Genomic DNA, 12,757 nt, shown 5'->3' with positions numbered 1-12,757 from the left:
GATGTATCTCAAATGAAGTGGTTAAAAACAGCAGACAATAGCACTTACTGTGCATAAACGAGCCAAATCAGCTGCAGCTAAGAAGTTAGGAAACAATTCACTGACAGAGAGGCAAATGTCAGGAACATGGGTCTCTGATGACCACGTGGTCTTATGATGCTCATTAACAGTATCAAACACTCAGTAGTTGTATTATTCTATCCTTGTTTCCTAGTTTATTTTGTGTAGGTTTGGACAAGACATATTAGTATAAGTAGATTGTAAATGAATGCATTTAGTAAGACATGCTATACTTTTCTGAAAATGCATGGCTAATCATATGCTAATATTGTTGATGATCAAAAGGCAATAATTATGCGCACAGCAGGGTATTATCGCTCTACCGACAATAAAAAACGCGAAAAATCAATTCCCCTAAGGCATTTAACATATGGAGAAAGTATTTATTCAGTAACTGGATGATAAAACATACATTTTAGTTTCATGAGAACACTTTGAGTTGAATTCCGCTTTGTGTTTTTGAAATCCAAAGTGGATAAGTGCAGGGATGTTTGTTCAAGCACTCACTGACACCACTTTGAGCTTCACGCTCGTAGTTAGCGTTTACATAATGGAGCTTAAGCTCTGGTAGAAGCCACAGATAAGACTCTCCCAGGCCTTGTCCCACACACACACACACACACACACACACACACACACACACACACACACACACACACACACACACACACACACACACACACACACACACACACACACACACACACACACACACACACACACACACACACACACACACACACACACAGAAACACACACACACACACACACACACACACACACACACACAGAAACACACACACACACACACACACACACAGACACACACACACACACACACACACAAAGCTCTTCTCTCGCTGGTGAAAGATTCATTAGTCTGAGGATGCAGAGATCAGCAAGATTGGAGTAGAAGTTACTTCATATTTAAGAGTCTCGGGGAGAGGGCCAAGCCTTGTGGTCCGATAGCATGCAATTTTCATCAAAGTAATGGGAGATGATGTCTTAGATGCTCACATTACTAAGCTGGAGGAGAGATCAGGAATTTATTTGCCCTCAGCACTTAATATTTACTTTTATGATTGTTTTCTAGTCTTTATAAATCAACGGGATATTCATCTCTTCCACGAAGGGAGGAGATAGTAGAGGGCTGATGTAGAAGATAGTTATGGGCTGAATTTGAATGGTACAATTCCATTTGCATCATGCATGTCAAAATGCCTACTAAGAAGTCCAAGTCATTCTTTCGAATTAAGCTCTTTTTCATTAAACTATTTTATTTTTACTTTACAAAAGTAGTCTACATTTAAACAGACATTCCATGATTATTAATGTTCACATTTTAAGCTCCTTTTTAAGTTTTTACTGTAGAAACACTTTTGCAGACAGAACAGCTTGTTAAATGCCCTCCCTCTTCCATTGCTGTACTGTCGAATGCTTCCTCGATCTGACGTACAGTATGCTGTCAAAAGTCAGGATATAATGCATCAAGTGTTCACTCCAAAGTGGACACTTTCACAAGTAAAGTCATATGTTATTTCAGTTGACAAAGTAAGAATGGGATATGACAGTGACAGGTTACAATTGCCTGAAACCATTGTTCATCTCACAAGAGACCACTTTTGACCCAGTTAGGTAAGGTACTATGTAGCAGCCTGGTGCAGAACACCGGCTCAAGGAGACGGAGAGGATTTTGATTTTATTTGCTGTAAAAAATGTAGTTCATATTCTACTTTTTGTTGCTAACTAACTAAATTGCTGTATACTGAAGCAAAAAAACGATCTAATCTAAGCATGATTTCATATATTTATTTGTATGAATAGTACTGCTGAATTATTCAAAATTGACTGTGTCTGGGAGCAGGCTAAATAAATAATATCCACACCGTACATTTTCTGCACTGCTTGTAAATGTTGGCATATTACAGAATACATGACAGGGATGCCCTTTCCTGCTGAATTGTAGTCTCAACGCCTGCGTAAGTCACTGGCCTATGGGTCAGCAGTATATTTAGCATGGATAGATTGTACCAAATACAAATATCTTACTTTTGGATTGGCTTGTTTCTGTAGTAGTAAGAAGTTTACTACTGTGGGTGAGAACTTGGGTCAACACTAAATAATGTCAATATTCCTTATGCAGAAGGGTCAAACTGAGGGCCCTTGCTGTACTTGGGCCTCTAAGTAGAAAACATTTTTCACAAAATCAAGATATTGACATCAGTCTTCTCCACACTACACTGCCAGGGAGCCTGAAGGCAAAGATTATCCACTAACTTTTTTGGCACTTGCTATCTGTGGATACTAAGTTTTGATACATCTCTATCACACATTGCACTGCCACACTCAATGGTGCCTGTTGGCATGGTTCTCAAAGAAAGAGCTTTGACTACTGTATAGGATAACAACTCAACAACCTGCTGAGTCACTCTGCTGCTGTCAACATTTAGAAGGTAGATACTGTATGTACTGTATGTTAAAAGAATGCGGTTTTAAATATTTTCTTATACATACAAGTTATAAATGACAACATGATTCTGCTGGGGTTTAACAGTGTGATTCAAAACAGGCTACGAATTTGATCTCAAGCCAGGCTAAAAGTTCACTTTGACAAACCACAACATGGTCTCTGCAAAGAAGCCTGCCAAAGGATCAATCATCATTATTTTAATGATGGATTATGTTATGAAATCAAACATAATTTTCTCTCAACCCTGCCATGTAACACTTCTGGAACCTTTTTTTCTTTATACGTATAGAGCGTTTCTTTCTACACCGATTCAAAGCACATCAACCTCACTAAAGTCATAATTTCCTTCTGTAGATTTATAGATTACTCTATATTCTCCAGAGAGAAGCTTCTCATCTCTGCCTGTCCATCTTGTTTTCCTTCTACAATCTTGAAATTGCTTTGGCTGTTTTTGCACCGGGTCACTACACTGTAACATCACTGTCCATCATGTGAAGCTCTCACAGCTGTAATGCTTAAATCTACCTCCCAGGATTATACTTACTTTTCACTCGCAGTACAGGCATCAATCGCTGACTGTCCTATCTGTTTTTTTAAGCAAAAGTGAAAAAGAATGTGTTTTACGCCCTGTAGTTTGGATCTGCTCCAAAGAATAATATACCCTTCAACCAAACTCATGAACATTTCCAACAGTTGTGTTTACAGTACATAATGCTGCTGACGGAAGTTAGCATCTTAAAGTGGTTGCTAGACCAGATACAATAGGATTTTCCCATTGGATATGGTTGTATTGCACCAAATGAGCTTTGTGGCCAACACATGTTAGTGATACTTAACAGGTTTTTTTAAGCAGATATTCTCCTCATATTAACACCAGTTTGTTTTTTAAGGGAAATGCAATTCCCAGAAGTCAAAAGCTAACGCTATGCTAAAAACGAATTACATGCACTGTTGTGCATCAAAGCTAAAGGCAGTTTCCTGTCAGCCTGATGACTTTTAGTAATTTATTTAGTTACTTGTCATTCTCCCCGTCATTGGATATGTAATGATTGAAATAACCAGACTAGAATCACCTCCTTAATATTTCAGTAATTATGTTTTAGTTTGTCATTATGCAGTTTTTTGCAATGATTTATTCACTACTCATGAATAAGCTGAATTAATATAAATCAACACGTATAAATTAAGCCGTTGTGAACCTTTGAGTCAGAACTGCTTACATTCAAAGAACCCCATTGCTTCAGCTGCATTAACACGACATTTAGACATTTTATTTGTAACCCTAAATTGTAATGTTGTCTTTTTTTTGCCAACAGGATATCTCTAAAGTTCAGAGAATTGTCACAGCCAGTAAATCACCCATTAACATGGAAGTAATGAGGAGAGAGAGTGGCGGAGTTAAGGACTGCCAGATGGAAAAGGTGAGTCTGTTTAGATTAATTAAACTATAATGGCATATGTTACCTGGGAGCTTGTGTCCATGAAGTTCATCTGTTCACTGAATCCATGCTCAAGCCGCTCATCTGAAATCAGACAAGCCTCTTCTATTCTGAGGGTCTACAGTAGGTCCATTCGTTCTAAAACTTGATGCAAAAAAGTATTCTTCCATCATTCTTCAGTCAATATCATCAAGTTCAACTTTTACACTTGAGTTAAATCACTTCAAATGATTATAATGTGCTATTAGATTACAATATTGACCATAAACAGGTATGGTAACAATTATCGAAACAGAAAATATCATTAACTATTTTTTGACAATTGTGCTTTAATGCTTATATTTGCAACATTTGATTTCATATTTAATTAAATATCTTTCAGGTATTGGAAAATTGGTTTTACACATGCCTACTGTGATGGCCATTTTTGAGTGTATTCCAGATTATAGAAACTAAATGGTTGATTGATTTATCGTCAAATATTATTGGCTAATGGCGGCCAGTACCTCACCTTGTATGAAGGTTGAGTGTTTCTTGCAGCGCCTAGTTCTAACCCAGCCTCTCTGCTACGTCTTTTATGATAATAAAAATAATGTGATGGTAATTAGTTGTGATCTGCCCTGCTCACAAGCGTTTAAAACACTGCTTAGGTTATGCAACCTCACGAGAGCATATTTCTTCTTTGTGAAAGCTAAAATTAAGAGGAATAAAAATATCTCGCATGGAGCCTTGCGTTCGCCGCAGGAAATAATTATACACTTCACAGCTGAAATGATGAATGAGTTGTCAATCAGCAGAAAATTGGTAAAAATTAATGATCTGTAACTTTATTAAATCAATTAGCACCATGCTCGAGTTTCTGCTTCTCAAATCTGAGGATATTTTAGTTTTTTCGATGATTCATTCATCTACAAAATGCCACAATGGATTATTCCACATCATTGTTTCTTAGAGCCTTAAATCTCACTTAGGGAATATTTCAGCAACTCATTAACTGCGCTGAAAGAGAACTGTCGTTTCAGTGAAGATACTATTTTCACTCTCAGCCCAACTTCAAAGAGCTTTTCACTGACAGCTCAACTTGCCCCGTGCAAACAGACACCGTGTTTTACACTGAGGATCTTCATTGAGTGCATTGTTGCTACAGCACTCTGAACACTGGTACTGAGGGAGGAGAGACAGAAGGAGAAACTGACCTCTAATGTTCAGATTATTTTGGAGATGGTTTAATGGTCACAGACTTGCCTCTCTACGATTGAGTTTTGAGGACAGCTCTGAATGTGTATCTCTGATGGGGAAGCCTAATGATTTTTACAACTATCAAAAACTATTACAGATGAAAGTTGAAAGACCACTGAAGACAGGGGAGCACGAACGGATGCCACCCAGAGAGGATATTACCCTCTGTGGAAACCGCGTCAAAGAGATTGTTCTTTAATGACATTGTGCCAAGAACAATGTTCAGCAGTGTCCCATATTTGCTTATATCATTTAGGCAGGGTGGAAAAATATCCCACAGCGAGAGGGAGAAACATTTTTGATACAGATAAGAGGAGACATGTTTGAAACAGACACTCAGATATGGTGTCCGCTCGTGAGCACCGCCACGTCTCCCGCTGTCCTCCCCCCCTGTAGCACGGGAAGAAATGACAAGAGACAGTTTGTGTGAGCACGTAGCGTATGGCCTGTGTTTCAGTTTGAAAATTAGATGTGATACATTTGCAGCTGTCAAATGATTTGCTTGTCACACTGTAGAAAGAAGTCCCACCTAACTGTTTGAAATCTATATTTCAAACAAAATGCATGCAGGAGACTGCGTTCACTTATCTTACATGTGGTTTGATGCATCCAAATGTTCTTCGATACAGCAGGTCCATGGAGTAATTCATAATTGACCTTATTATTTTATAAAGAAGCAGTTCATGTATTTTGTAATGTCCACATTTAGTATTCAAGCTGTACAAAGCTTAGTTTTAGCCATAATAATTGGCAGCAATGTTACATGAAAGCAAAGCTATTACCTAGCTGGCAAATTGGCAAGTGTATTGAAGCGGGGGAATGATTGACGATTCTTTTAGCGACGTGTGCAACTTTGTAACAGATCAACAATAACACATCCTGTAGGGATGCAGCGTATCATTATTTTCTTTATTCATCATTTCAAGATTGATTGTTTTTACGTCATAAGTTGCAAAAAAGGTCTGTTTGAGGTTTTATCTTGAAATTGCTTCTTCAGTCTAAAATCCACTTTCCATAGTACGGTGAAACGAAAAGAAAAGAGGAGAGCAGCAGATCTTTATGAAACCACCAACAAATATCAGGCATTGGTTTTCTAATTTACAATTACTCATTTTAATTATTCATTGCTTCATACCATTTGGTTGTTGATTGAATAACTGTTGATTAACTAATTAGTAAATGTGTACAGGACACACAGAATACAACATGTGTGTCCTGTACACAAGTAAACAAGCTAAATAAATCACTGTCAATACAGTGAGAAACATATTTGGATTATTGAATGGTTTTGAGAAGAAGTCAATAAGACTCCTGATTGCTTTCTAGTGAAAATAAAAAGGGGGATTTGAATGTCCCATACAAAGGTCTGTTCATATTGTGTTTTCACTGAATGCAAACAGCATGTACTCTCTACACTGCACTGAATATTTTCTCTCTACTCCTATAGACCGGGGGCGACTGCCTTCAGAATCAGACGAAGGAATCCGCTCAAGATAGTAAAAAGCTACCAGAGCCACAGCAGGTGAGCGCGGTCAGATTAGATCATAATAGATGCAGACATTTCAAAGTTTACTTGTTGCTGTTGTGAATTCTTGGTCTTTTTTGCTCCACATTAAAGATATATCAGTATATAATGGGAAATGCCATACTTGCTAAATCTAATATTACCTTAGGAAATCCCTTAAAATACCAAAATCCACAATGTAGTCCAGACATTTCTGCTTGTCTACCATGTCTGACACTTCTTCCCAATTAAAATGTGAATATTAACAAACAGTTTCACAAATCAAATCTTTTAAAATGCCTAGATATTTATTAAAACAATTGGGAATTGCAGTTGTTTGCCAACTCTAACCCAACAGGCGTAAATTAGGAATTAATTGGTGGTCTATATCAAGCCTTGGATTCATTAAGGCATCGTTTATGACTGAAGATAAACTACAGTGTGTGTATATTCATGATAATGAAGGAACATGTCGGCCAGGGCATCTTTGTGGTTAATTAATGGGTTTTTAATCTTTTTGGACGGATAAATATTCACAGAGAAATCATTTTTACTGGGTTAAGTCATTCATTGTTTTGTTTCTTGATTCTTGACGACAAGAGAGCTTTTTATAGCTATTTAAAAATAAATTCCATTCCACTACAATCTCATAATTAAAATTTGAAAAAGAAGGAGCATGACAATCATGTTTTAAAGGACTTTATGGAAAGAAAAATAGATGTGACCATGCCAGTGTGAATACACACAGAGACTGACAATTAACTGTAATGTAAAACTCAGCATGCACGTGAGACAAGGCACAGCAGGGGACACAGTGTGACAGAGGCACACACAACGCAGAAGGAAAGTCTCTAAATAAAAGGCAACCAATCTGAAGAAACCTTATATTCAGTGTGCCACTGTCACCTATATTATGTGATATTCAATGCCTTGCCAAAGCCTATGCTTAACTGCCTCCATCATCAAATTATTGAATTGAGTCACACCTGTTTGGCGCTGCCAGATGGTGCAACAAAACAATGAATCTCATTTCAATGCAGTGCGATACTGTGTAACTGAGCAACCACCTTGCATTCCAAGTGGCAGCGATCCATTTTTAGACGCTCACACTATTCGTTCAAGAATACAAGAATATTCCAAATGAGATCTCGACAAATGGGCAGATTTGACTTGTTTGTCTTGTGCCTGGGAGACTTTCTGTGAGAAGTCCAAACATTAGTTTTTTATGTTATAAAACAAATAATGATACAAGATAATTGTATTATGTGTAGAATTAAGACAATGTACTATAATTTTCAACAAATTGAGTCAAAAGCAGTTTATTCCAGAAGCATTTATGCTGCTCTGCGCCAACACAGGATGCAAGATGGAACAAAAAACATAATAATGATTGACATTTCTTCAATTAACATTGTAAATGAAATTGTGTTTTTGTATTAAACACAAAAGATGATTTCTGTGATTTCCAATGTTTTAATACATTTTGACTTCTATTTGATTAATATTTTAGGAGCAGTTGCAAAGTTGACAAACAAGAGAGATAACTTGAAACGTCTCAGTTCAGCAAATCCCATTTCAGACATCTATGCAAATGTTTCTTGCAAATTCTTTTTTTATCTCAATAATTGGGAAATCTTCCCGTTGTGTTTCAGCAGTGAACCAACAATCGTCTCTCTTTCTCTGCTGTCGGTCGGCATCCCTCATGCACAGCACTCATCATTTATGATGTAGTAAACAATCTGATTAGTAATGATTTGCATTCAGGTCTCTGTGGATCAATCTGCATTAAAGTGCCTTCTATTCCTGTCACTACTCCACCGTCATTATGTGTTCGATTCCTGAGTGTGAGACCCTGGGAGGCATCTCTCCTTATGTTACTTTTGGAAGAAAAGGCTATTTTTGTAGTCTTGCACCTGTTGTGTTTTTGTACAACACAATGAATGGTTTAAATAACAACAGAGCAACATCGGCCCTTTTTAGCTGCAACATATTGTACAATAATCTCTCGCCTATTCACTGAGGCTCCCCTGGCAGAGTGATCAGACAGAGAGGCTCATCGATGTGGCCTGAACATCGACAGGCTGACAGTCCAACAGCACAAACCCACACAGGACCTCTAGCCATATTAGCTCAAATGTCAACAACACGGAGGAAAATAACATTGTTCAGGCTTGTAAATATGCAGTGTTAAAGCCACATTATGCAATCCAACCTGTAGAGGATATATTCAAATGTTAGGTGTATCTGCTCGACTCCGTGATTAAGATTCATTGAGAGTAAAGTTTTATTTCAGTTTTTTTTTTTTTTAAGTCAAAAACATAACTGCATAACACTTCAGCAAAAACCCTGGCATACTTAACAACAGAGCATATCCCTAGAGCACAGTGGAGCAAGCGTTGTTTGTTTCGCCCTATTCTAAATCCGTTTTTTTTTTCTATTTTAAAGGTGTACGCTGAAAAATCACAAATCAGAAAGGGTAAATGTAGGAAAACGCAACCAAAGAATGCATCAGAGCTTGATGTACTTGTTCAAAATCATCAATTCATTCATCAATTAATCATTCAAATTAAGACATCTGTCAGCTCTTGATGCAGGGTTCTCAACAAGTATGTGTTGCTTAAGCTGGGTTCAATATCCAAGAATACCAATAAGAAACGTGTTGAATTTGTTTTGGCTTCTAGAATATACCAATAAATACAAACACACCATCTGTGGCACACACACTTAGATAATTATTTATTGGCCTGCAATATCACTGACACCCAAAATAAAACAGGGCAAAGAAGAGGGTAGCTTGCTTTTTCAAAAGTGTTTATATATTCATATCGTCTTAACATAGTCTTAAAAATATATATATCAAAAGTTCTCTTTCAATCCAATGAAAAAAAAGCTTAAAACAGCAAAAATAAATCAGAATGTCATACACTGTACTATTGAGATTAAAGTAAAACATAATTAGAAAGCTTGATGGTCGACATTCTGTGTTACTGCTTCTACTTACAAAGTTGTTGCAAGTATATTAAAAACTCCACTCTCAAACAAAAACTTTTGGATATCATTAGGGGAGTTTCAGCTGGTGATAAAGACACACACATAAAAAGGAAAACCCCTAACTCGCATCAAAGAGGGCGGCAACTGAGTTTGGAAAGAAGCCACAAGAGTGAGAAATAATTTGCCTGCAGATAGAAATGAGAGTCATTGAGTACTTAGTCACCAAATGATGGTGCATACTAAAATAAATTGATAATACTTGATAATGTATTATTATATAATTGATAGTATGTTGGAATTCAGAGCTTACCATAAAGCTGTCCTGAAAGGATTCCAATTGTAAATGCTTGGAGCCAGGTGTTGGAGCTATAACCCTCTGCAATGCAGACTGATGTGTAACTCAATAGTTTGCAGCCAGTAAGCCTGAAGGCATTCTCCAAAGTGACATTGGTAAACACTAAACAGATGCTTTGCTTGGGGAATTGATTTCCTAAAGCTGTGTGCAGTGCTTAAAAATGTCATTGCTGAAACTTAATTATTAAAAATGCCAAATAAAATAGCAGTCTGTGAAAAAACATTGCATCCCAATAATATTGCCTTAAAATGTTAGTGGGAATTTGTGATAACATGAACACACATCCTCCAAACTCACACTTAACTGCTCCGTGTCACAATGTGCCACTCGGCTTTAAACATTTACAGTTTGTCTTCAAAACCTTGGATCTGCTGGTTTCCATCTCACCAGCATTAATGCATTTATTCCAAGTGCAACTCATTTTCTCAACAGCTGGAATATAAAACAGCTGTAGGTACTTCCGCCGCCACAAACAATACAACATTGTATTGTAACAAACCAGCATTTTAAAACAGAGTATGATAAAGGGTCAAGAATATATTAAGTATTGCGACCTAGGTATCAGTCAAAAAGAATTATGTGGCCACGTACTCCTCGTAAGGCCACAGCATGTTCACCCCCGTCACACAAAATACAATTTCAGAATTTTGGACATGGGCATTTTTCGGATAAAACTGAAGGATAAGCCAGCGGCAACCTTGCATGTCCTCTATCAGCCCTGACAGGGGAACCGCTTGCAAAGAAATTCACATTGTATAGAAAAATATGAGAAAAAAATCCTATTTCTCACTTGATGTATCACCACTTCCTGAACTGTTTATAGTTTCAATGGTTAGTTTCAAGTCTTCTTTTCAGTGTCATGATAATTTAGTAAATTATCGTCCTATTTATGATAAAGCAGATTATGCTTTGGGGTGTGGCTACCAGTGCTTTCTCTTAGAAATGTAACCCTTCACAGTGTGTTTGTACGTTTATTGTATTATTGTGATTGCCTAAAAATGCCTGTTCAGCTGGAGAGGACCAAACTGCCAATGACACTATTTTGAATGTTGCCTTCAGTCTGAATGGTGAGGATGGGGAGGTTCAGACCACAATAGCATTCAGCCTCTCAAAAGCTAGCATTTAGCTGAACCAAATGAAGTATGGAACTCCTAAAACAGGACAGCAGTTGTGTGTTCAGAAGCAGGTCTGTTTAAGATGCCCAGCAGTAACCATGAATATTATCTTTAAATAACCTCCTTTGCATCCCATAGATATATTAAGAGGCATTTCCTGCTCAGATTACAGACCACCGCGCATGCTGTGGAATATTATTGTGCAGTCTCATTAAGAATCTTTATCTTTTGAACCTAACAGCAGAGGAGCCAGGCGCAGACTGTAAAATCCACCACAAAGCTCTCAGACGCCAGCGAGGATGCAGAGGGAGGCAGCAGCAAAAAGACAAAGCCACATGAATACGACTGAGCGGACGGCATATCATCCAAAATGCAGAGCTCCTGCATTGCCTGAAGGATCTTTCTAAGAGCACACACTTGCACACTCACACAAAAACCTCTGTGCGCCCACACATACACACAGACACACAAACACACATATACACAGACACACATATCAGCATTGTTTGCAAAAGCTGAGACACTGGATTTCAAACTGTCATCTGCAAACCTCCATAGTAAAATGGCATGCATTCTAGAAATTCTTTTTTTTAAAAGATAGCAATGGCACTGGTAACTTGTTTCATGATTGTTTATTTGTTGTTTCCTTTTCTGAGTTTTATTCTGAGTGAGGACACTGCTTTCTAAATGTGTGATCTTTATAGAAAAAATCCCTTTGTACTGGTGAGGTCTGACACTGTATCCTGTGATAAGTATATCAATTGACAATTAAAAAATACTTCTACTATTATTACTACTACTACCCAACTTAGACTATTGTTTGTCACTCATTGTAAAAAGGTTAATTTACTCCTCCACATTTTGAAATATAGAGGCTCCGGTTGGCTGGCCAACTGCTCAACGTTTAATATTTCAGCGCTCTTTCTGCCTCCAACACTTCAGAGGCGAAGAGCCAAAGACTCACAATGGGTCGTCTCCCTGAGAATGTGCCATGCACTGAGTAGTAACTCCTAGCTACATGTATCTGTGTTATCTGACCTTTCTGTGTCCTTTCAATAAACTGTAATTTTCAGTAAATGTGTGAAAAATAAACGGTTAGTCGTGGGAAAGAAATGAGTGAGTATGTTTGTGATCTACGGAGGCAAAACTTGCACGGTGCAAAGAGCAATTAGGATTTATCAATTACACGTCAAACACTACTAGAAGAGGTGGCACTGATATGCCTGAGGTCAGAGTAAATGCGTATTTTCCCAAAAATAAAGTACTAATACTAAATTATTCATTACATAATAAAAATGTTTACTTTGAATAATGATCTGATACGAATGAGGAAGGTCACACTATGACCTTTATTGTCCAAAACACAAACCAGGCCTCCTCTAACTCATTACTTCTACTCACCTCCATGACTGCAAATCTTCAAACACAAGCTGTGGAAGATCATTTTGGGAGCTCATAATGGGATCATGATGATAAATATGGTGCTAAGGGTGTGTTCAGAACTAACACAAAGCAGGTTTTAGAGGTGGCCTGTTGCCTATAAAGTCAATGCAAATTGGATGCAAATTAGGCCTGTGAGGCAGG

The 12,757-nt window shown here is 37.6% G+C and overlaps 1 protein-coding gene across 3 annotated transcripts in view; it reads left to right on the top strand.

The window, feature by feature from the left end:
- Positions 1-11,980, top strand: part of luzp2 (leucine zipper protein 2) — a 276,029-nt gene extending 264,049 nt beyond the window's left edge. For all 3 annotated transcript variants that reach the window (XM_079665447.1, XM_079665448.1, XM_079665449.1), the window contains 3 exons: positions 3,847-3,951; positions 6,656-6,730; positions 11,415-11,980. In XM_079665447.1, the coding sequence (XP_079521573.1) occupies positions 3,847-3,951; positions 6,656-6,730; positions 11,415-11,522 (288 nt within the window). In that variant the 3' untranslated portion in view covers positions 11,523-11,980. The remainder of the gene's footprint in view (positions 1-3,846; positions 3,952-6,655; positions 6,731-11,414) is intronic.
- The last annotated feature ends 777 nt before the right edge of the window (positions 11,981-12,757 follow it).

The sequence above is a fragment of the Notothenia rossii genome (genome assembly GCF_949606895.1).
Source record: "Notothenia rossii genome assembly, chromosome: 2".
Taxonomy (NCBI): Eukaryota; Metazoa; Chordata; class Actinopteri; order Perciformes; family Nototheniidae; genus Notothenia; species Notothenia rossii.
Note: the sequence above shows the minus strand (reverse complement) of the source record. Positions and strands in the feature narration are given on the sequence as shown.